Source organism: Desmodus rotundus, chromosome 8 (assembly GCF_022682495.2).
Source record: "Desmodus rotundus isolate HL8 chromosome 8, HLdesRot8A.1, whole genome shotgun sequence".
NCBI classification, from domain to species: Eukaryota; Metazoa; Chordata; class Mammalia; order Chiroptera; family Phyllostomidae; genus Desmodus; species Desmodus rotundus.
Genome location: NC_071394.1, coordinates 15330412 through 15355684, shown reverse-complemented (window position 1 = coordinate 15355684; position 25273 = coordinate 15330412). Strand labels below are relative to the sequence as shown.

The window sequence follows — 25273 nt, the reverse complement described above, 5'->3', positions numbered from 1 at the left end:
CTGGTCTTTTTGATAATAGCCATTCTAAAGGTGTGTGGCGATATCTCATTGTGGTTTAGATTTGTATTTCCCTGATGACTAACAAGGTTGAACATTTTTTCATGTACCTGCTGGCTATTTCAATATCTAAAAATCCTATTCTGGACCTGTGCCCATTTTTAAAATTGAATTGTTTTCCTTATATATTTTGGATATGTGCCCCTTATGTGATGTATGGTTTGCAAACACTTTTTTCCATTCCATAGGTTGCCTCTTCATTTCACTGATGTTTTCTTTTGCTTTCTAGAGGGCCCAATTTTTTAAAAGACAACTACCAATAGCCTCACATGTCACTCAAACTTATAGTCCATTGGCTAGAATCTAGTGAAGTGGCCTTGCCAACGTGCAGGGAAGGCTGAGACATGCGTCTTTATCCCGGGTGCCTTGTTAAATACCAGATGCTCCATTACTGAGGAAGAAGACAGAGCAGATACTGGACAGAAATTGCAGTCTCTGTTTTGCTCCCTCATTGTCTATGGGACTTGGGCAACAATTTTCTGCAGAATATTCCTATTCTTGAAATTAACATAACACCTCCTTTGTGTGGATTATTTTGCTTAACTTGCAGCAGTATCCGATGCCGTTCACCGTGAGCTCCTTCCTGAAACAATCTCTGCTTCCAGCGACTTTCATGGCATGACACTGTCCTGATTTTCCTCCAATCCCTCTAGCTGTTATCAGTTTTATTGTTACTGTTGTCTACTCTTCCTCTTTCTGTCCCGTAGTGTTCCTACTAGTTCTGCCCTGGTGCAACTTCATTCCTCCGTTTACCCATCCTGCTCACTGTTGTAGATGGTCCAAGGAGGTATAGCAAACATTTATTGAATATTTACTGTCTGCTAAGAACTATATAAGCACTTTATACATAGAATTTCACTTAATCCTGTCAACAACCAAAAAAAGGTGGGTACCATGGTTATTTCCCTGTTTTAGTTGGAAGTTGATGTGACTTGTCCATAGTTACACAGAGCCAGGATTGGATTTTACTCCAGGACATCTGACTCCACAGTTTTTGAACTTACCACCTCACCATCCCTACACCCCCTGTCCTCCCACAAAACTCCAAACATCAGATCCCATGCCTACACTCAGTTGCTTACTAGATTGCTCTGTTTGACTATCTCAAACATCTCCAAGCATTTTAAACTCAAGATGCCCCAGAAAAAACTCATAGTTGTTCAATGATTATTTATTGAGCACCTACTATGTGCTAGGCACCGACTGCTCTAGGTGCTGAATCTACCAAAATAGTATAAAAGCACAATCTCTGACTTCAGGAAATTTGTTTCTAGTTGGGAAGGCAGACAGTAAAATAAATAGCATTAGTTAGCGATATAGAGATTAGCACCACAAAGAAAATAAAACCAGATAAGTAAATTTAGATAAAGAAGGCCATGTCCTAGATAGAATAATGGGTCTGAAAAAATGTCGACCTGACCCACTAATTCCTGGAATCTGCAAATATGTTTCATTGCATAGAAAAACGGGATTTTGTAGGTGTGCTTAAGCTTAAGGACCCTGGGATGGAGAAATGATCCAGCATTATGTGAATGGGTCCAATAAAATCACATGGGCCCTTAAAAGTAAAATAGGAGGGCAGACGGTGAGTCAGAGAGACACTATAAGGACAAGAGAAGAGACAGGAGAGATTCAAACACATGAGAGGGATTGCATCCACCATTCCTAGCTTTCTAGATGAAGGAAGAGGTCATGCATCAAAAAATACAGCAAACTATAGAAGCGAGGCAGGGCCCTCAGTTTAATTGGCACAAAAAATGGAAATGTCAGTCCTACAACCACAAGAAACTAAATTCTGTGAACGTGAATGAGCAGTAACCAGATCCTCCCCCAGAGTCTGCAGAAAGCACAGCCTTGCCAACACCTTGATTCCAACCTAGCAGGATCTGTGTCAGTCTTCTGACCTACAAAACTATAAGTTAATAGATTCGATGGTTTTAAGCTACTAAATTCTGATAATTTGTTACAACAGCAAAAGAAAACAAATTCAGGCTATTTCAAGCAGGGTGGCTGGGGAAAACCACCCTAAGCAGAGACCGGGAGAAATATCTGAGGGAAGAGCTTCCCAGGCTAAAGGGAATGATCAAGCAGTGAAAGGAGCTTGGAAAAATAAGAGGAACAACAAGGAGGACAATGTGGCTGGAGTGAAACGAGAGCAGTAGAATCTGAGATGGCAGGAGAGGCCAGCGACCAACTCATGGGAAGCTCTGCAGCTCATGGAGCTTTGGACTTTATTCTAAACACGATGGAAAGACATTTTGGCCTGACTTATACTTTAAAAAGTTCCCTGTGTGTGAGAGTAGACTGAACTGGGCAAGAGTAAAAGCAAGGAAATCCATAGAGGATGTATTTGAAAGCTAGAGTCCACCGTAATTTCTGATGGCTTGGAGGTACAGTGGGAAAGAGAGAATTCAGATGAAAAACTGAGCACATGGGAAAACCATAGTAAAGGAAGGTTAGAGGAAATCAGGAATCTGTTTTGAACATGTTAGGCTTTAGATGCCAATTAGCTATCCCAGTCAAGACGTCAGACAGGTTGTTAGGTACGTGAGTCTGAAGTTCAGGGACAGTTTGGCTAGAAGCATGTGGTAGTCAGAATAGCGCCCCAGCCAAAGATGTCGATATCCTACTCCCCAGAATCTGTGAGTATGTTATGTTACATGGCCAGGGGGAATTAAAGTAGGAAACCAGCTGACCTTAAAATAAAGAGATATCTTGAATCATTTGGTTGGGCCCAATGCATCAGGAAAGTGTTCTTAAGTGGGGAAGAGGGAGGCAGAGGACTCAGAATCAGAGAGATGGCATCATGAAATAGATCCAACCAGCTGTTCTGGTTTTGAAGATGGTAGAAGAGACCACAGACAAGGTAGGGGGGCAACCTCTATAAGCTGGTTTAAAAGACAAGGAAACAAATTTCCCCTCATTTCCTCCAGAAGGGAGCACAGCCCTGCCAACGCCTTGATTTTAGCCCAGTGAGACTTCCGAGCCACAGAGCTGGACGATAATAAATCTGCGTTGTTTTAAGTCACTGAAGTTGTAAAAATTTGTTAGAGCAGCAACAGGAAAATAATACAAGTCATAATGCCACTAAAACATGTCTTTTCTTCAGCGAACCCCTCCCTCTGCCCCCGGTAAATGGCATAAACTTCACCTATTTGTTCAATGAAGAAATACGTGCCATCCTTAATTTCTTCTTCTCTCTCATGTCCCCAATCCAGTCAACATCAAGTCCCCCAGGTGCTACTTACTATTTATTCACAGTCACCCACTGTACTCTGATGCAGATAATCGTCACATCACCATCATCCATCAACTTCCTTTAGGATGGAAGAAGACAGTACATATCCAACATTCCCCATTCGGTAGCCAGAATAAGCCTTCTATATGGAGTATTTCTGGTAATTATTCCTCCTGAAACTCTTCAATGACTCACTATTTCACTCAGAATAAAGCCCAAACTGCTTGACCTGTCTTAGAAGGTCTTCCAAGGTCTGTCTTTGTCTTCAGCGTTATTTCCAGACCCTTCTCCTCATGCTAAACTTCAGACTCTGGAAAGCATTTGGAGGCCTCCTCACTTCGGGTGTGGTCACTGGCCTTCCTTGTCCCATGACCCCCCTCACAGACACACTCCAGTGTTCAGCACCCTCTTTCATTCACTGTCAGAGCCCAACTTTTACCCTTCAGACTGTACCTGGTCTCCTAAATTGTTAGCGCATTAATATCAGGACCTTGAACTTTTCCTTCAGGACACTCCTCACAGTCATTAGTGTTCTGCCTGACCCATGACAGCAGGGCTTTTGCCTGAGTTGTCCACCACTCTATCTCCATTTCTAGCAGCCAGCACATAGTAGGTGCTCAGGAGGTATTTGTCACATGATAACTGCTCACTAGGAAGCTGTAAAATCACTCTTTAAAATTTCTATAGTGGTTCCTATGTCATTTTTAGTCACCATTTCCTGCAAAGTCTTTACTAATGGAGTGTTCAGATACTTTTAAAAATGCAGTCATTTTGTGCCTATCACCCTTCCCACATTCTTGACTTTTTTGTTCTCTCTGAAATGGGCATTACGAGGTAGTGAGAGAATGACTTGAATGTTTCTTACATTTATAATGTAAAATGTTACTCAACATGTATTTATTAAGTACTTTCTATGTGCCGATCAGTGAGCATGGAGAACACTGTAAGCGAATAAAATAGACATAGTTATCTGTTTTTATGTAGTTTGCATACTAGAATGCGTGTGTAAAAGGTGAGGGAGAGTCAGAAAGTAACAACCCAAACACTATACAGAACATAGTAATAACAGCCAAAGTCAGGAAGGGGAGTGTGTGTTAACATTATACTTCAGATGATCAAGAAAGCTTCTCGAATAAACTGACGATTGAGCAGGGAACAACAGCAATTCGGGTATCTGTATCAGGTCACAGTAAGCATGCAAAATCTGAAATTTCGTTTTCTAAATTCAAATCGCAGGTTACCATCTCCAAGGTGTCTGCAACTTAAAGTCAAACTAGTCCCTTTGGCCTTGCCTCCTACTTAAAAAAGGCCAATACTACTATAAACCTCATAGGCTTGTTAAAATAAAATGCTCAGCAAGGAAAATAACACGAGAGTTCCAAAACGAAAGCTAACGAAGGGCTCGGAACCTGGGAAACGAACTCTGGGAAAACCCACCCTGCTCCCACTACAGGCACCACGCCCCTGGCTGAAGTGCAGCCGGTGATTGACTACTCGACCTGTCCGTCCCGCCCACCTGGGCGTCCGGCCCAATCCTGGACGGCTTTATGCGGAGACTGTTCCCAGGGTTCGCCGAGTAGGAGGTGCCCTTGACGTTTGGTGACGCGTTACGTCACGGTGGGCGGAAGTCACGGCCGCTGTTTTGAAATCAGGCCGCCGGAGTTTTATAAGCCACTGTTCACGCAAAGGCCGGCACCGTTGGTCTCCCGGACGGTCCTCCTGCCGTTCCTTCTCCGGCTCCGCGGTCCCGAGGCCGCAGTTGCGCCATGTCCACCCCTCCGTTGGCTGCGTCCGGGATGGCGCCCGGGCCCTTCGCCGGGCCGCAGGCCCAGCAAGCCGCCCGGGAGGTCAACACGGCCTCGCTCTGCCGGATCGGGCAGGAGACGGTCCAGGACATCGTGTACCGCACCATGGAGATCTTCCAGCTCCTGAGGAACATGCAGGTGGGAAGGAGGGCGGGCGCCGCCCCTGGGCGTGGGTGGAGAAAGCGGGTGCAGAGGGGTGCCGGTTTAGAAGTTCCGTGGCCTTTGGGCGTCAGCGGGGCTGTCATAGGCAATCTTTAAGTATTGGGTCCTCCTATTTACGGTCAGAAGCGTTCCTCAGTGACGTGTCCGTCCCCAGGAGTCTGCCCCGTAAACGTGATGTTTTCCAGAATGGTTTCTGGACGATGGAAGCCACACGTCCTAGATTCGAACAGGGTCTCTAGTTACTAGGCACACTCTTGCACCTTTCAAGGTAAAGGTGGGCCTCACTCTGCTACCCTGTTTTTATTACTTTGACTTTCATCTCATCTTTTTCCAGCAAAATACTTTGTGAGTCAAAAGAGTTGAAGAATTCAGATTCTGCTAATTCTGCTAACCGTTTTTGTTATAACAGCCCTATTGTGGTATATTGGTATAGTGCACTTCTAAAAAAGTTTTGACATATATATATATATCTGTGAAACCATCATTCATCAGCCCCAAGGGTTTCTTCGTGTCCCTCTGAAATCCTTACTTCTGGCCTTCTGTCTGCAGGCAACCTGCGATTTGCTTTCTGACACATAAATTCTAGAGTTTCGTATAAATGGAATCATTCACCACGTAGTCATTTTTGTCTGGCCCCTCGCATGTATCAGTAGTTCGTTCCTTTTGATTGCTGGATAGTGTTCCTTCCATTGTACCAATCCATTACAACTTGGGTATGTGTTCACCTGTTGGTGGACATTTGGGTTGTTCCCACTGGGAGTCATTATAAAAATGCTTCTACGGATGCTCGTCTACAAATGTTCCTGTGAACACGTGTTTCATTTCTCTTGAATGAGCAGATGCCTAGCAGCAGAATTGCTGGATCATAAAATAAATGTTTTAACATTTACGAAACTTTTCCAAAGTTCTGCACCGTCTTAATTCCCCTTGGCAGTGTGGAGGGTTCTAGTCACTCCTCATCTTCGCCAGCACTTGTTGTTACGCCTTTTTGCTTAGCGAACACTTTCTCGAGTCTGTGGCTTATCTTTCCATTCTCTTCATGTTGCCTTCTGAAGAACAGACATTTTAAACTTGGATGGGATCCAACTTGTTTGGTTTTTTACAGATTTTGCTTTTGATGTTCTACCTAAGAAATTTGTGTCTAGTTGAGGGTAACAAAGATTTTCTTTTGTTTTCTTCTGGAAGTTTTATAGTTTTAGTTTTTGCATGTGGCTCAATAATCCACATTGAGTTAATTTTTTCATATAATGATAGGTACAGATCCACGTATACTTTTTTGTATTGGATATCCAGTCGTTCCAACACCATTTTGCTAACCCATTTTCCATTGAATTTATTGTGGTGACATTGGTTCATAAAATTGTATAGGTTTCAGGTGTACCCTTCTATAACACATCATCTGTATATTGGACTGCGTGTTCACCACCCCAGGTCCAGTCTCCTTCCCTCACCATTGGCCCTCCTATACCTTCTTCTACCCCTCCACCTTTCCCTCTGGTTATCACCAGGTGGATAGCCCAGTGGACCCTGCCCACGTGGATATGATTTTGGTTTTCTGGATGAGGATTCTGTGATTCGGAGAGGTAAAGTGACTTGCCCCAAATTGGTCAATCATAAGGTAAATTCGAAACCAGGTCTTCAGACTCTTACAATTCTTATTTCTACGGATGCACTAAAGAGTAGTTTCTTCTTCTTTAAGTTCTTAATATTTTCTTCTCCTGATTTGAAAAGTAATTCAGTTGTGTGGAAGTCTATTAAGACCATGTCAATAAAGCGATGTGAAGCAATACAAAGGGAGGTGAAATCTTTGGCAATTTAAAAATATGAATATCTAAAATGATTAAAGTATGTATGAAATGATCTCTCACGAGCACAGTTGACCCTGAACAACACCGGGGTTGTGGGGTGCCAAACACAGCGCGGTCAACAACCCGCAGGTAAGCTTTTTAAAGTACGTACAGCATTTTGTTTCTGATGGTCGCCGTTTCATGCCGTAACATTAAATGCTCTAGAAAAGTGTCTAATGAGAACGATAGTTCCCATAATAGACCAAGTTCTGGGCTGAAAACCCTTCAGAAAAAATCCAGATCCATTTTATATCAGTATACACCCCATAGGAGTTTCAAGTGAGCCCTCCATGTACAAGGATTCCCGACCATGAATAGAAAATGGATTTCTTCATCTTCAACATGCTGTATGCAAAGGACTGAATTAGGGCTGGAGAACTCATGGCTACTATTTGTCAAGTACTCTCCTTCATCAGGAACAACTGTTGTAAGAGCAGTTCTCAGGAGTGTTTCTATCTCTATTTTACAGTTAAGGAAACCCAGGCTTAAAGAGAGAAGAATTTACCCAACCTCACACCTGACTAGTAGCTCTTCCTGTTAACCTCTTTATAGTAAGTACTTAGTGCTAACTCGCTGCCAAACAGTTTTTAATATTAAAAGAGATATAATGCACATCCATGGCCAACACAGAAAAAATAAACATTTTCAAAAAGTATCAGAAACTAGATTACATGCGGACATGTATGCAAAACCAATTTGCAAGAGACTGATAGTTACCGGTATTTCTTTGTGGCTCTTGTGAGTTCTGAAGTTCAACTCATCTAAGACCCTTTGAGCATATTGTAATTGCTATACAAGAAACAGCCGTGTGCTCCACATTTGCAGAAGAAGTAGTGGTACAAACAGGATGACATATAACTTATTCATTGGTACAATTTCATGAGTATTCAAATTTTAAAAATTATCTTCTATATTGCTAATCAAGAAGGACGACAAAGTGCCAGAAATGCAGACTTTCCTTTAGATAAGTGGTTCTTTATTCGGTGTCCTTTAGCTTCTTGACAGTGGGATGGAAACTATGGACTCCGGTCTGAAAAAAAGGCACATATACATATTTTGAATAAAATTTCAGGGAGATTAACAGATGTCTCCCCAAGGATCCTTAGATCCCAGTTGAGAATCCCTGTGTTAAAAGTACTGCTTTGGTTCTATTTTATTATCCTTTACATCTTTAAAATAATTTCTTTGAATATAAAGTACCTTCAAAATTCGGAAGTACAAAAGGACATTACAGTGAGCGCTGTCTCCCATCGCGGTGTGCCAGCTCTCTGCCCCTTTCTCCTCAGGCAATGATTGGTCGTGGCGGTTTCACCCTTCCTGTGTAGCCTTCCGTATATTCTGTGCATGTCTGAGCAGATGTCCGTGTACATTCTTTCCCTGTCCTCCCTGTTGCACAGATAACAGTTTATTAACACACCATTCTGCACCTTGCTTTTTTCATTTGGCATATTTTGGAGTTTATTCATATCCATACAGAAAACAGTTTCTTTTCTTTCTAAAGTGCATAGTAATTCACTGCATGGAAATACTGTAATTTATTTAACCAGTTCTCTAGCAAAGGGCATTTAGGTTGCTTTTAAATCTCTGACTGTTACGCTGCAGTGAATAACGACCACATGCATGCACAAGTGTACCAGCAGGATAAATTCTTGGGTATGGCTCTGTGCTTCTATAATTATACAGACTTTGAAAAATTGCCCGCCGTGGGGGGTTCTATCCGTTTATGCTGCCGTGTCCTGACCAAGACCAACAGCTGGGCTGCGACACGGCGAGTTACATTCTTAGATCTTTGATCGTTTGATGGTAAAAATCTACTTTAGATTTTTCCTATTTTGAATGAATTTGAACATCTCTCCTCATAGAACTTTTGCTTCAATTTTTATATTTAAAACTTTGATCCAGGTAGCCTGTAGCCTAGAATAAAGTGTGAGGTATGGCCCTGGCCTTACTTCTTCCAAAAGGTTGATTGAATAGTCATTTCCTTCCCCACTGATTTCAGATGCCGCTTCATAGAAATCAGTCTATTTCTGAATGTTATGTTCTAGTCACTTAGCTGCCTGTCTCTGTGTATCAATGCCAGACTCCTATTTATTGAGGCTCTATAATGTTTTTCAGTTATTTTTCAGAATTTCCATAGCAATTCTTGCCTATTTTTCCACATGTACTTCAGAATCAGCTTGTTGAGCCGTGGGAACAATCTGTTCATATTTTTAATTGGTTCATTTAACCTGGAGAGACCTGACATCAGTATTATGTTGAGTCTTGATAACCAAGAACATGGAATATCCTTCTTTGTGTCCCCATGAAGTATTTTAAGTTTTCATTTTTATCTTGGTATTTTTAAAGTTTGTTGCTAGGTATTTTATCTTTATTGTTGCTATTGTAAACGGGGTCTTTTTCCTTTCTCATTTTCTTTGGTTTGTTTTTTATATATGAAAGCAAAGGTATCGTTTTCTAAACATTATCTTTGTACCCACCTCCTTCTTGAATTCTTTTAATAGTGGCACGTTATCATATTCTTTTAGTGATGGTGATACCACTCCCTTCTTAATGTTTCAGTACTTTTCCTTTTTTCCCCTCTAATTGCATTGGCCAGTTCCTCCAGAATAAGGGCCACTAGTAGTGTCAGTGGTCTTAGTAGACAGACATCCTGTTCTGTTCCCGACTTCATTGGCAATGCTTTTAGTACCTGCGCTTTAATCATGGTGCTGACTTGTTAACTGGGGCAAATGTCTTTTATCACACTGGGGAATGTTTATGAAGAGTTTTATATGTGTTTTAAGAATGGACATTGAATTTAGTCGGATGCCTTTTTGGTGTCTGGGGTGTGAGCATATTATTTATGGATCTTCACCAGCATTCATGACAAATGCTTAGTGATGAGCTTTTGAGCTGAACATGCACACTACAGTATATAGCAGGGGATCTCAGGCACCACAGTAACTTATCCTCTGTAGTACGGGAACCTTGTCTCTCGTGTTCTGGAGCAGTGCCCGACACAGGAAGTGTGTGTCATAATTTTTTGAATGAATTATTCCCTTGTTTGAGCAGCTGATGTTGTAAATGAAAACACCCAAACTTAATGAGTAGGTGAACTTAAGGAGAGTGATTCTTTGCATTTCAAAATGATTTTGTTTTCCTTTGTGAAAAAAAATATTAGTTCTTGTAAATGACACACTTCTAAGTGAGTTTTAAGTATAGATTTATTGGGAAAATAACTCATTAAAATAATTTAGACTGTCCTTTAAAACCTTCTGTTTGGGAGTACACTACTAAATACAGAGATACAAGTGTGAGTAAGTTCTAGCTTCCACTAAGTAGAAAATATGGGCAAAGTTGTAAATCTAGTAAATGCCATAATAAAGGTACACAGCGCTTCTGTATGTAAGATAAAATCATTCTCCTTATTATCACCCAAACAGGAACGCTAGGCTCCTTTGAAACATTTCTTTGATTGTGTTTGTGAACGTTCATGAATTGGAAAGCTTATAAAGAGAAATTCTCCATTGTACTGGACGGCGAACTTTTCATGCCTTTCTCCTTTAATCTATTTTTACTAAGTCAGCCTTTGATATCTTTTATCACATTTCTTTGAGGCATTGTCCTCAGAATATTTTAAGCTTAAGAATTTCTGAAAATCCTAACAATATCTCATTTCAAGTAATTTCAGAAGATCCATCTCCTTAACTTATAACCCCTTACATTATAGAAAATTTGAAAGTGAGAACAGAAATTATTCAAGCCTATTTCCCTAGAATATGTTTCACCAACTATGTAAGCCTTCCCAGTCTGTCTTTCAGGTTTATGGTTTTACCTACTTGTAATCATAGTTTGTCCTAGTTCCTTTTTTCTCCAAACATTGTGTCATGTACTTTTTTTTTTTTTGCATTTTTACTTCATCTGTTTAAAAAAGAAAAAAATGAACTAAATATTGAATAGTTTTTATCACTTTGGTCCCCAGGATAAGTATAAGGGTAAGTGCTTATAATGAAAGCACCTTCTAAACTAGAAAATGGGGAATAAATGTTGTTGATTCTTACGTTAGAATAATTTCACAGATGAGATTGTGGGAATAAAATGTAAAATGTACAGAGAAAGGAAGATTTGGTTCATGAGTTTCCGCAAGGCACAAATGGCATATAATTAGTTATAATTTCTAATTAAATAATAATCAATTTCCATTATCTGCATTTTTATAATTTCAATACATACATCTGGCTTCTTTTGGTAAAATTCCTAAATTAAAAATGCATAAGCATCCAAGACAATTATGATCATAACAGTTCCTTGTAAAATTTATGAATGATCTTTAAGTTTGGATTGATTTACACCTATTTCTCCTGCTATATATTCTTTTTAAAGTAGAACTTTGGGCGACAGCTTTCTATTTCCATGTGTGCTTTGAGCACCCTAACTATTTTATCAGAGTTAAGGTATCTTGGGATTATTTTGCAATAGGAGCAGCATATTATCACTTTTCTCTGGCTGTGAAGTCCTGTCTTCATTTGTTTGTTTTCCTTTCTAAATTGCATTTTATTTTTAACTTCCTATTTAAGTTCACCTGTTTGCTGCCTTTATGTAATAGTAAGTACTATTAAAATTGTATATTTTTAAGAGTTATAATATACATAAAAAGTTAGCAGGGAGAAGTATTCCACCTGGTCAGAGGGGCTTCTTACCATGCTTTCTCTAGGTCTGTTTACAGCACTGAGAGAGGATGCTAATGAGCTAAGAAATGAGCACGAATTACTCCTAAATCCTTAGAATTGCACTTGTTACCTGTGAGGAGTTATTTGCCTTTATCAGCGCTTAAAAATTGTTTGTCAGCTTTACATAGAGAAAATCTTGATTTTCATTACTTTCTGTTTTTATTGTCTTGTTTTGTCTGATAAGCTCCCCAATGGTGTCACGTACCATACTGGAACATACCAAGATCGGTTAGCAAAGCTGCAGGATCATCTTCGCCAACTCTCTATCCTCTTCCGGAAGCTGCGATTGGTCTATGACAAATGCAATGAAAACTGCGGAGGGATGGACCCCATTCCAGTGGAGGCAAGTTTTAGTGGAAGAGGGAGGGGGAATGAAGATGCAAGATAGTCTCAGGCATTTGTAATTTTTTCTCTTCTCTTTCTCTTGTTTTTGCAATATTTCCAGATTTTGAATTATATCAGATGAAAATATGATATAAATATATGTATAGAGTATACTGTACTTTCATGTTAATAATTTTTTGTAGATTGACATACAGGCTTGTTAGTGAATTTTGTTACTGGAATCAGAGGGTTGTCTGTAGCAATTTTTTTCATTGTTAGTGTATCCTTTTAATTAAATCTATGCATGATTTCTTTTTAAGCAGTTTTAATAGTATTGTCAAATGTTTTTTAAATCATTTTCATGTGAGTTCTTTATGAATAAAAGTAATGTTTTCATCATTAATAATTTAGATTAGCTTAATGAATTACTCTAGTTTTAAAATATATTCTGTAAATTTAACCTTGGATCATAGATATAGTTTGTTCAGTATGTGATATCATTATGGACGGCCCTTTCCCGTTGGTAAGTTCTATCTCCTCCGCCAAAGGTAGCTGGGGAGATGCTCTGTCACTCCACGTAGAGGACAATTTCATGTGATCAGTGCTTCCTTTTTGAGTGATCAGCATGTACAGATGAACAAAGGACGAGTAGACTCAGAACAGCCTGAAAAGAAGTGATCAGAGACATTGGAGAAAGATCAGAAGTATGGCTGACAGACTGTCAGAGGCTGCAGAGAAGTCGAGAATAAGGGATAAAACTGTCCAGTAGATTTTGCTGGAGGAGAGCTGTCAGTATATTTGAGCAGAGCTTCAGAGACATGGTAGCAACAAGAAAGCAGATCACCATGGGTTGAAGGTTGAACAGGAAATAAGGAACTGGAGCCAGCGGGTGGATATCCGTTTTTCAAGAAGCTCAGATAAAAAGCAAGAGAGGAAAGCAGTAGATGGAAGCACGGACAGAGCCAAGGGGTTTTTTCCCTCCACCTGGGAGAGATCAGAACGTGTTTAGATGCTAAAGGAAGAAACGGTACGGAAAGGTTGGGAGGGGGACAAGTGATAGAGACAGGAGGGCCGAGGAGTCAGAGCACAGGAGTGGAGACTGATGGTCTTGCGGAGGAAGGACAGGTCTGTATTAGGGGAGAGGAAAGGAAGAAGGAGTGGCTGTGGGTGTGGGTAGGTTTTATTGTCCCAGGAATTTAAACAAGTTTAGTCAGATGGCTCCTGGTTGTGCCAGTCATTCACCTGGGGCCTGTTCCTGCGTCAGCGTAAGATGGTTGTTGAGACTAGGTGATTCCTGAAGTCTGTCCCACCTACGAGGAGCTTCACCACAGACCAAAATATTTAATTATAATCCTGCTAGAAGTCTCATTGATGTATACATTTTTCTCCTACCAAAAAAAAACCAACCCCAAAACAAAAACAGAACTTTCTCCCAACCAAAAGAAGTTAACTAAGAATTTACATAGATACATAGGTTCTAGACAGAGAATAAATGACATTTATATAATGCACATCCATGAAGTTCCTTTCTTTCAAGTGTGGATGGAAGAAAGCCTATTCTATCTCAAGGGACTACTAATTTTGTAGGTGCAGGAATCACAACTTACTAGTCATTATTTTTGCAGTGTCTCACCCAGTGTCTGGCAGTTAAATATTCTCCGATTGAGGGAATAGCCTATTACTGAACTATATGTGACAATTACTGTTATAATGGCTATTTCACAAAAGAAACCTGAAAAACTGATGTACAGAATGCACTGAAAAGATAAACTTACAATGTTGTTATTTTAGTCACCTAAATTGAAATGTATTTTTGTACTACTAAAAGTGTAAAAATGTCCCTTAATCTGACTCAGTATGTATACCAGGGTAACTGGAAATTCTGTGTTGGATTTCTGACTTTTAACTTTGTGCGTGTCACTTCCAGCAACTTATTCCATATGTGGAAGAAGACGGCTCAAAGAATGACGACCGGGCCGGCCCGCCTCGTTTTGCCAGTGAAGAGAGGCGAGAAATTGCTGAAGTAAATAAAGTGAGTGATTAGTCTGTATGTTTTATATTTCCGACTTATTGACACGATTTACAAGGGAGTCTGATGTAACCGAAAAACATAATTTGAATTGTAGAATTATATGAAATGGTTTGTGTGGCAAATTTAACTCAGAGGACAACCAAGAACTAAAAAGGTAAGCAGAAATGTCGCCCAAGTAGTCAAAAGAGAGATCGCAAAATTCATGCAGCAAAGCTCTTAGAAAAGCTTCAGAGGCACTCAGTCCGACCCATTTCCTTTTCTCCCTTCGAGGCAGAATTCCAGCTTTCTAGCTTATGGCGGGCGTGTTTGGAGCGGCAAATGATGAAAACTTACAAACAGGAAGTGTGACTGTCTCAACACCTGAGTAAGAAATTGAGAGAGTTCTCAAAGCACTATCCTGTCGCCTGCCAGGAAAAGTTCTGAACTTGAACGTATTTATTACTGATACTTTCAGAAGTTCAGAAGACACTCAGGTAGTTCTCATGAAATATAGAGAGAGAGAAATAAGGAAAGTTGTCTGTTCTTTTTGTGATAGAAACAGGGCCCACGCGTACCAAAACCTAACCAGTAGCACAATAAATACAACTACCCATTTCACACTTTCATATACGTATCCCCTCAGCCCACTCCTGAAATTTTAATTCCAGTCAATGGAACTCAGGAAGGTATTAATCCACCACAAAGAGGACTTTTTGAGGATATATGTAATATGTAATGTCAGCAGGTTAAATTGAAAAAAATTTTTTCTCAAATGTAAAAGGCATTTAATAAAATTCAAATGTTGCTGATTTAAAGAAAACTTTAACAAGATGGTATCTTTTCTTTATAAGTCTTTTTCTTTCTGATAAATATCTGGCATTTTCCATAATTTTTCAGGCATAAAATAAGATGCCCTACATGACTATATTTAATATTATTTTAGAAGTTATAGACAATACGAAAAGAAACAAACTTTGGAAACAGGTTATAATATATACAAGCTTATCACGCTTGTTAAGCAAAAAGAAACTCAGCTGGTAAACAACTACAGTCAATAAGTTTATTAAAAAGGCTTATTTAATAAAAAGATGTTACCATTCTTCTATAATGATTAAACCAAATAAAGATCCTATTCACAATTGTAACAACAAATATTAAGTAATTAGGATTTATCTCGATATATATGATTAAACTTACTAAGATATATAAAAGAAGTTTGGATAATTAAAAGAACATAGGTTCTTATGTGGCCAGTCCATACTTTTAAAATGCCGGTCTCAATGACGGTCAGACCTCGGTTCTCCAACATTGCGGTTGTCCACCAGTCGTTCCCAGAAACCGTTCCTTGGTTGCCGAACAAAACTTCAGTTCTTGATTCTCACCCCAACCACCCTTTAATGCTGACAGCTGTGTGCTCAGTCACGCCTCTCTCGGGTGACAAAGGAGATTTGGTTTTCAAACACATTGCTTCTCGAACAGTGTTCCAGGATGAAGTAAGTTTGAGAACTGAGGTTCCACTGTATTTCATAGTTTTAGTGTAGTCACAGTCCAAATCCAAACAGGCATTCTCTTAAGAGTACACAAAAATAAGACTCCAGTGCAATACCAATCAAAAAAAAATTGAAACACAATCTAGATGGGAATTTTTTCTTCAGAATGTACTAAGTAAGTATCAAAGAAAATACTGATAAGAGTAATACATCAGCACTCTGCATTAAAAATTAAAACATAATATGAAGCATAGTATAAAAACAGTAAGTGCGAAATACTGGAACAAGAATAGACAGATTAGTAAGATAATAGCCAGAAAAGTAATCATCCTATTGTGTATGAGAATTTAATATGACAGAAGAGGGATTTGGTGGAAAATTAGTCTTTAAGAATAGAAACTTTGGGAGGAAATTAACCTAGCTTTTATATTACACCAGATGTCAAAATGAATTTCAGAGTGGAAAATAAGACCTGCAACACAAAATACTGGAAAGTTGAAAAAAAAAAAAGTACCATAGTATCAAAACTAAGGAGAAAGGAAAAAGATGGATAGATTTTATAAAATAAAACTTTATAATTTTTTTAAAAAGGAGAAATGCAAATGGAGAAGACTATTTCCAGCAAATTTGGCAGTAAGGAATGATCATAAAAAACTCACAGTGGAAAACTGATAGGGAAAGCGGGGGGATGGGGAACTTAATTTAGATCACGAGTAGAAATTGTGTTTGGTAGTCCAGAGGTGAGGCGTGCGTTTATTAGGGAGTGTTAATTTCTATTGATAATCTATGTATTGATTCACACAATAGATGTTTTCTCTTTACCTTTCTTCTCTGTAATAAGGATATTTTTGTAAAATACATTGAAATACATGCACGTAAAATACCATTGTGACATTAACTAGAGTTTCAGAGTACTATATAGTGTAACATATAGTTCTCTACCAGAAAAGATTTTATGACATGAAAAATAAGCTTGTATAAATTCAGAAAGCTATAATTTTTTCTAAATGTGTTTCATTTCACTTTTCATTTTTTTAAATTCCTCTTTTTATCTAGTTTGATGGCTTAGAAATAACTTATTCTTGATTATTTTTTAAAAGGCCTTTTATACAATCGGAATATGGTAATACTTTTGAGTGTGTAATCAAAAATATCTTACTACCAAAATACTATTGAAAACAATAAATACAGTAAAGTTGCAGGATATAAAATCAATATACAAAAAGTTGTTGAGTTTCTGTATACTAATAATGAAATATCAGGAATGAAGAAAACAATCTCATTTATAGCAGCAACTAAGAAGAATAAAATACCTAGGAATAAACTTGAGGGAAGGACTTGTATACTCTGGAAACTATATAAAACATTGTTGCGAGAAACTAAAGAAACCGAAAATGGAAAGATAGGCTGCCACAGTGTGGGAGTGAGCAGAGGGAAGGGGGTTAGGAGTGGCGGGGGGCGAACTGGGGAAACGGGGACTCCTGTAACAGTTTCAACAATAAATTAATAAAGTAACTAAATAAATATATTCTGTGTTAATGGATTGGAAGAATTGTTAAACTATCCATATCATCTGAAGCAATCTATATTAATACAATCCCTATCAATATCCTGATGGCACTTTGCACAGAAATAGAAAAATCCTCAAATTTGTATAGAACAAAAGACCCCAACTGCCAAAGCAAGGCTAAGAAAAAAGAACAAAGCCAGAATTAACCAAACTTCCTGACTTCAGACTATACACCACAAAGCTAATCAAAACACTATGGTGTTGGCAAAAAAATGACACAGACCAATGGAGTAGAAACGAGAGCCCAGCAATAAACCCACTTTCATTTGGACAACTAAGCTTTGACAAAGGAGCCAAGAATGTATCATGGAGAAAGGAAAGTGTCTTCAATAAATGGTGCTGGGAACGAATATTGGACAGCCACGTGCAAAAGAATGAAACTAGATTATCTTACACTGTATACAAAAATTAACTCAAAATGGATTAAAAACTTGCATGTAAGACCTGAAATAATAAAATACATAGAAGAAAACATAGGCACTAACTTTTGGACCTTAATCTCAGAGGAGCTTTTGTGAACTTGACCCCAAAGGCAAGGCAAGTAAATGCAAAAATAAATGAGTGGGACTACGGCAGACAGAAAAGCTTCTGCACAGCCAGCGAAGTTTCTGCCATGACCCTTCCGGTGTATTGTCTCCCCCGTGTCCCATTTCATGTCCTCACTTCCTGTTACGATATTTGCAAACATAAAACTACTGGACCATAGTTTTTAATATATTGGCATTTGCTTATATTAAGTGAATAAGTTGCTTTATGGACCTGTAAAACCAGTAATAAAATTATATTCTTGGCATTCGATTAAAAACATTTAGAATTTTATTACAATGTATATTTTCTTTTTACTTTAAATAAGCTACATAAAATAAGTAGTTTTAACATATCTCTCAGTGGAGCCTCATTTGGTCATTTTCAGAATTTTACTGTATTGTTGTGTACTTGAAATTGTATGGAACGACACTGATGGGGTGTGTTTACTACTGAGGCTACGTGATATGTCTGGTTTCTAACCACCTGTGCGGCACCAGAGCGCCATGAAACTTCAGAGCGCGGAATGTGTAATCGGTATTTAATGTAAATCATCAGAAGACAGAGTGGCTCAGTTTCAATTATCCAGGTTTTGGCTCATTTAAATATTTTTCTTATTCTGGAATCCATAAGCCCTAATACCCAAGTAAAGGATGAACACTTGTTTGAGACTACTGTATATGTTTTAAGAACATCAGAATGAGTTCTATTTGGCTTAAAACTATTCTGTTGATGGTGAAATGAAATTGAAAGATAATGTGGGTAGTTTTTTACAGGGTTGAAATATAACTCAGTCCATGAATTTAGAAATTAAAACATTTTTGACCATTTGTCACAGACTTTATATGAATATTGAATTACATGCTATGATTTAGCATAAAACTATCTTTTAAACTATCTACTCTGCTAACACATTCACCTGTTAATGTAATAAATAGGCACAGCTGATGGATTTTTATCATAAAAGCAGCTGTCAGCCTCTGTTAAAATCAATCAGTGCAAGACTGTGTATATTAAATTCTGTATCACGTCATGAAAATTTATTTACAACTTAACCACTAATAAGCAGAACTGTCAGCTTTGCTGTCGATAGTTTCATGATGTGTTTTGGTTCTAGGTAGTTCACATGTATGCTAACTTCTTCAATTTAAAACTTTGTGGCGTCTGTCATCCCAAGTGCCAAGGTTGCAGGTCACTCCCCAGTCAGGAAGCATACAAGAAACAACCAGTGACTGAATAAATAAGTAAAAACAAATCAGTGTTTCACTTTCTCTTCCTTCCCCTCTCTCTTAAAATCAATCAATTTAAAAAAAAAAAGAAAACTTTGTGGCATCTTTGAGAAACTATCCAAGTGCCTTGTAACACAGGGTGGGGCAAAAGTAGACTTACAGTTGTGGGTACTTGAGACACAGTGTATTCTTATATTATTAGCTATTGTATTATTTTCCATATGAACTATAAACCTATTTTTGCCCACCTTGTATATCATACTTTTAAAAACTTATTTTTACTACTGCCTATAGTTGAGTATTACCACGAAAATATCCTACATTCTTTTTAGTTCTCTCACACTGTTGTTTAAGAATTAATGAGGTCAGTGTTTTTCAACAAGTGTATCAGAGTCTGTATTTCCGAATGCGTCTTCTCGAACGCAGTCGTGTTGGTGAGCTGTGCTTCGGTTCCAGCGATGCGGCCATTGAGGCGGCCGTCTGTAACCTCTGCTATTGAGTTTAAAGTCTGTTTTTAACCATGTAAGAATATCATTTTATCACTTCTAATTACTCCTTAATTTATGCTGAAAATGTGATCACTGATCTTATTCCACCCAACTTGGCCTTTTTGTGGTTTTCAGTTGTTCCCAAAACTTAATCTTTCTCTGTCTCCTTTTTCATGGACACGGATTTGTTACCATTGAAATTTGGCAGGAGAATCCATACAACATACTCACCCAGTGAACCATTTTCATTGTGATTTAAATTGCGTTTCTTCTTCTTCAAGAATGTGAATGGGTCTTATTACCGACTACCTAGCCCAAAGGGTCTGTGCTCACCAGTTTTTCTAGACCCCCAAACAAAACCAGTTTCCTTGTTTGCCGCCCCTGCCAGTCGGAGGAGGCGGTGTCTGTTTTGTTTTGTTTTGGGGTGCCACCGCATCTGATGTTTTCCCTCTGCCGCCTGCCTAACCAGCCTGTAGTCCAGTCATCTGGGCATTATCTTCCTCCTACTTGATGTTGAACTTCCTCAAGGTGGGATTGTTTCTCATTCCGTTTTCTTCCCTTACAATGCCTAATCCAGAGCCACTATTTATGGAACAGAATGTGTTACAGGCTCAGCATTCCATTCCAGTGAGAGGTTCTGAAACTTCAAAGTGTTCATATTCAAAATATGTCGGAAGGTACTAATTCAAATAAGATGTTCTTAAAAATCAACTCGCATTCCTTCTCTTTCTTTTGTTATTCAGTAGCTCTTCCTCACTTTGCTCCTGAAAAGAGAATTGCCAGCGGAGCCACAGCAGCTGAAGTCTCCCCCAGCTAGGGGAGTGCTGCCTGGGGGGCAAGCGCAGCTGGCTCTGAACCACTCTGAAGCCATTATTAGTTCACTGCCCTTACTATTTCTCAGCGCTTGTATGTGTGTGACTGACTGTGACACGGGCACATAGGATTTGAGGAAAGGATATTTAAGAAGAAGTTTATAAACTACAGTCGAGTAGAACCCCAGACCCGGAGATACAGAGACGCGTGCTGTGTGTGTGCAGGCGGCAAGTCTGACTTGTTAGGGTACATCGGGGACCGGGCCGTCTGGGCTTCAGTTTTCAGAATTAGAAGTAGACCGCTTCGTGTTTGGGCAAACAGGGGCTTCTGCCACATATCTGAAAGACTGAGGACATCAGGCATTGTATTTTTGTTACACTGTATTTCCTACATTGACAGTTCTAACACTTGACGTGAGTCAAGTCATTTAATCCTATCAACTCTCATGGGGTAGGTGGTTCCACTATTATCCCCATCTCTCTGGAGTGGAAACTGAGGCACAGAGAGGTTAAGTAATCTGGCCAACATCATACATTCGGTGAAGGGGCTGAGTGTGAACCCAGAGAGCCCGGCTCTGCAGTCTGTGCTCCTGACCACTGGTGCGCTGCCTCTTGGAAGAGCGGCCCACTTAGGTTTTCCAGCACTTAAACACTGACTTTATTTTCTCCGAAGGTGGAGACAGATGAGTGCAGGGAGGTAGAGGCTGGAGCCAGCTTCCGACTTTTAATCTTCTACCTTCATGATTTAGATTTCATTTTTGACAAATTCTTTTGTTTCTGCAGAAACTCAAACAGAAGAATCAACAGCTGAAGCAAATTATGGATCAATTACGAAATCTCATCTGGGATATAAATGCCATGTTGGCAATGAGGAACTGAACTGATATTTAAATTTCCTGCTTCACACATGTTATACCATTTTTTCCCCCAGTATGTTTTCCCTTTGAAGAAGACTTATTTATGTGTTTGTATTCTGGTCACTAGAATTAAAGTTCCTATTTCACAGTGTGGTGTTACATTAAAGTATTCATTGGCAGTCTTTTTAAGCTGTTGATTCTGTAAAAGATTATTATAATAAACTTTGATAGGGTTTGTGTGCTGGTTAATCTTCATGAATTGAGTGATTGTTTTTTTAACAGCAAAGTAAGTTTTGTAAATAAATTTTTAAATTTGATCAGTGGTTGTTTTGTTCATTTCATTATGCTTTTAGGAGAAAATCAAAGGTTTAAACATTTTTGCAGATGAGAATATCGATCTGATACAAATTAATTAAAATTAAATATGTAACTTACCATTTCAGCTCAATTTCTGAAATTCATTCGGGTCCCAAACATGTTAAAATGAGACAGTGGTTCACTACTATATCACTGTAGGTAGGTGGGGACCCAGGTAGCTATATACTTTTTGGACCTTTAGAATTTGATAGCATGTGCAAATGTTGCTTATTAAAAATTAAGTAAAACTTTTAAAAATAATTTTTAATTGATTTGAGAGAGAAAGAAACATCAATTTTGTTCAACTTTTTTATGTATTCCTTGGTTTCTTGTATGTGCCCCCAACCTTGGCATTTTGGGATGATGCTCTAACCAACTGAACTAGCTGGCCACAGCAGTGAAATTTCTTAAATTAACACAGATTCCCACCGATAACAAGCAACAGAATCACAGGAAGAGAAGCCAAACCATTTGGGCATCGTTAGACCCTGTATAATTTGCACATTTGTCAGAGCATGGGTATTGACACCTCAAGCAGTTGTAAAAATGTTTTAACCTAATTTTTTGTTTTAATTATTTTTGGGAACCGCCCTGCCTGGTTTCAGAAGCTGTAAACCCCCATGGCTAAGGCTGAGTCAGAGACCTTGGGACCATAAGCCACTAAGGAGACAAAGCTTATCTCCCTGGCAGGGGCACCGCCTCTACCCACTTTACCCTGCTTGGCCCTGAGCCTGACCAGTTAGCCAATGACGGGTAAGATTCCTCAAGGGAGGGACGACTCAAGACAGGCATGGTCACGAAGAGGTCCACAGGGAAGGACTTGACTTGGGGGGCTATAGAAAAAGGGGGTGATGGACCCTCGCCCCTCGACTTTGACATAGCCTGAGTCCTCATTCTGTCTGCAAGAAGTCTCCTAATCTCTTGGCTGCCTCACTTCCCCTGCCTGACTTAAGCCTGAAACAATGATAGAGGGCTGTGCAATACTGTGCTGGAAAGGGCAGGTTCCCTGGGGCTATCAGGTCTAAGAAAGAATACATAAAATCCTGTGAAACCTGCTTTGCTAATACCCTCAATTTAAATGTTAAAGGTCCAAGCCAGAAATGAGTTTGTTTCCCAAAGTCTTTTAGCCCTTTAGCTAACTGACCCTGACTCAGAATAAGTCCCCAGAGTTCTTTGTTTGTTATCTATTGTTTGATCCTTACTGCCTGACAATGATTGATGAGCTTTACCAGTATTCCTGTGCAAATTGAACCCAATAAAAGCCCATTGAGGAAAAGGCTCATGGTCCTTCCCCTTTGAGAGATCAGCCACCTTTCCTCCCCAAGCAGATCATGTTTTGGTAGACTTACTCTCATCCGTGGTGGGGACGGGGGGCTGGGAGGGGGGCCTGCGGGTTGAGCCCCCCCCACAAATTATCACACTCAACTGCTTAAATGATTCAGTGTTGAAATCACATCTTTTGGACCTTGGTTCAATAGAGAATATCTCTGCTGTGAAGCAATCATCAACACAGCTACACTCAGCTACTGTAGCCCCAAACTCTGCGAGGGTGTGTTCTCAGCCCTCAGAAATGACATGGTTTACCCAGTCACAAGCCTGCTTGGGACCAGTCATGAATGTATTGGTTATTAAACACACAGCCCCCGCTAACTCAAAAGTTTCAGCTTTCTCGAGGGAGAGCATGCCAATAGATTGAAGAGTAAAGGAACAATTCAAATCAGGATGTGTGGCCTTAGGCAAGTCAATCTCAATCTTCTTCTCTAAAAATGATAGGTGGGATTTGTTGATTTTATATTCTGCGTTGGAATTCTAGACACAAATGTTCAAACCCCAGTTCAGGAAGGCTTAAGCCAAAAAGGAGATGTATTAGTTCCTGGAGCAAGAAAGGACGTTGGAGAAGAGCTCAGCCATCAAAAGCAGCAGGAGCCAAAGCTTCAGGAATTGGAACCTAGGTTTAATGTCCCAGGGTTCTCTATGCCCATCCCTGATTTCTACTTCTCTCTCTTTTCTGTATTCTCTCCTGCTGCAGACAGGCTTTCTCCAAACAGTGGGAAAGGTGGCTTCCACTGGGCTTCCTTCACATCTTTTCTGTCCATGCCCCAGGGGCTGGGCCGTGCCTCCACTATAAACTGAGAACTCAAATGGATCCTGATTAGCACAGCTTCAGTCATAGAGCCAGACTTTGGGACGATTGTGTAAATGGGTACTACGATTAGGCTAACCTAAACCTGGGCTATAAGCCTGTCTCTGTGGCCAGGAATTGGGTGTGAGAGTCCTGGAAGAGCTCCTGACCAGGGAACAAATAGTATTAGGAAGAAAGGGCACCTACCAGGAAAATTTGCAAGGACTAATGATGGCCTCCACTGATGTTCTCGGTTATAATATGTCAGATGTGAGTTATTCTCAAAAAAAAAATCCCAAAAGTTTACAGACAACCAAATGCATCATTGACTAAAAAAAATGTTAATCTTAATTTTTCTGAATTTGTGGAATTCTGTGTTGATATTTTTTCTTTGCAGCTGTTTTTCATTTTGTTTGTTTGCTTTTGGGGTTTTGCACCTGTGATTTTGTCAGGCCTTGGTCTGCCTGGGTTAAAGCACAGAGAGGAAAGAGCTGAGAAAAAAATAAAAGTGCCAGCATCCTGGTAATGACATTATCTTTAAAATGATTTGGAAACCTAAGGCCCTGATCATTTAGACATCAGATCCCTTGGCACCATTACAAGCCAAAATGTGTTAACTTGACATTTTGATGTAGCTCGGTTTGAGTAATTCATTTTCTTAAATTCCCAAGGAAGTTTAAGCTAGAGGAGTCTTTCAACCTTAAAATAAAATGTGTGCTTGTCCTAAAGCTCAGAGAGTAGGTTATCTTGGATGTTCTTAAATTTGTCCAACATAACTGGATGCCTTAAAGTTTTTCTATTCCTTTAAAACATTAATGGACAAAGGACTAATTTTTTTAAGCCTAAATTAATGGTACTCTAGATGTGTGTGTGTGTCTGTACTTTTTAAACATGGTAGCAGTCTTGAATATCTTCACATTTTGTAACTTAAAGAATTAGACTTAAAATATTTAAGTTAACATCGTTGATATTTTACATAGGGTTGGCATGGCGCAGTAACGTCGTGCACTGACATACACTTACATAAGCATCAATAAATGCAGGAATGCACCGATTCATACATTTTTTCCAAAAATTCTTACTGTCATCGGTATGTAGTTTGTACTCCAAAAACTGCTGGAAAATTTACAAGGAAAATTTAAATCTTTGAGGTCCTATTCTCTAGCACACTGGCTCACGAAATCGCCACGTGGTGTGCTTCCTGTTGGAGTTACCTAAGCCTGCATTAACGCTTCCTGACGTCTCGAGTGCCCAAGACTCCCTTGGGAGAATGTTAAAAAAAAATGCAGATTTTTCGATTTAGCAAATGTACTGAATCTGAATCTCTATGGTGGGGTCTAAAAACCTACATGTTTAACATGTTTTCCAGGCGATCTGTCACTAACACAGAAAAATACTATATTATGCCGTTTAGTGACAGTCACTACCAGTATTTTAATATGGAAAACGTCAAAAATAGCAGTACTGATATAAAATACAAGGTATTGTGCTATATTTAGAGTTACATCCTTTTGAATATTTACAAATAATACTCTATATCAGCAATTCCAAAAAGTGGCTACATGGTAGGGTCAAGTGGGGAAATGCTAAAATTCCCTATATCCAAGCCACACCCCAGATCAATTAAATCAGAATTGTGGGGTAAGATCCAGACATCCATGTCTTTTTTT

The 25273-nt window shown here is 39.2% G+C and overlaps 1 protein-coding gene across 1 annotated transcript; it reads left to right on the top strand.

Annotated features, from left to right (window-relative positions):
• The first annotated feature begins 4890 nt into the window (after positions 1-4890).
• Positions 4891-21441, top strand: MED30 (mediator complex subunit 30). The gene is made up of 4 exons (XM_024572507.3): positions 4891-5238; positions 12003-12161; positions 14070-14174; positions 21051-21441. Exons 1-4 carry the CDS (start codon positions 5062-5064, stop codon positions 21144-21146), a joined length of 537 nt encoding a protein of 178 aa, XP_024428275.1. The 5' UTR covers positions 4891-5061; the 3' UTR covers positions 21147-21441.
• The last annotated feature ends 3832 nt before the right edge of the window (positions 21442-25273 follow it).

Coding starts and splice junctions, on each gene's coding strand:
- MED30 (XM_024572507.3), top strand. CDS start 5,062: ATGTCCACCCCTCCGTTGGCTGCGTCCGGGATGGCGCCCGGGCCCTTC. Junction 5,239..12,002: donor AGCTCCTGAGGAACATGCAG/GTGGGAAGGAGG, acceptor TTGTCTGATAAG/CTCCCCAATGGTGTCACGTA. Junction 14,175..21,050: donor AAATTGCTGAAGTAAATAAA/GTGAGTGATTAG, acceptor TTGTTTCTGCAG/AAACTCAAACAGAAGAATCA.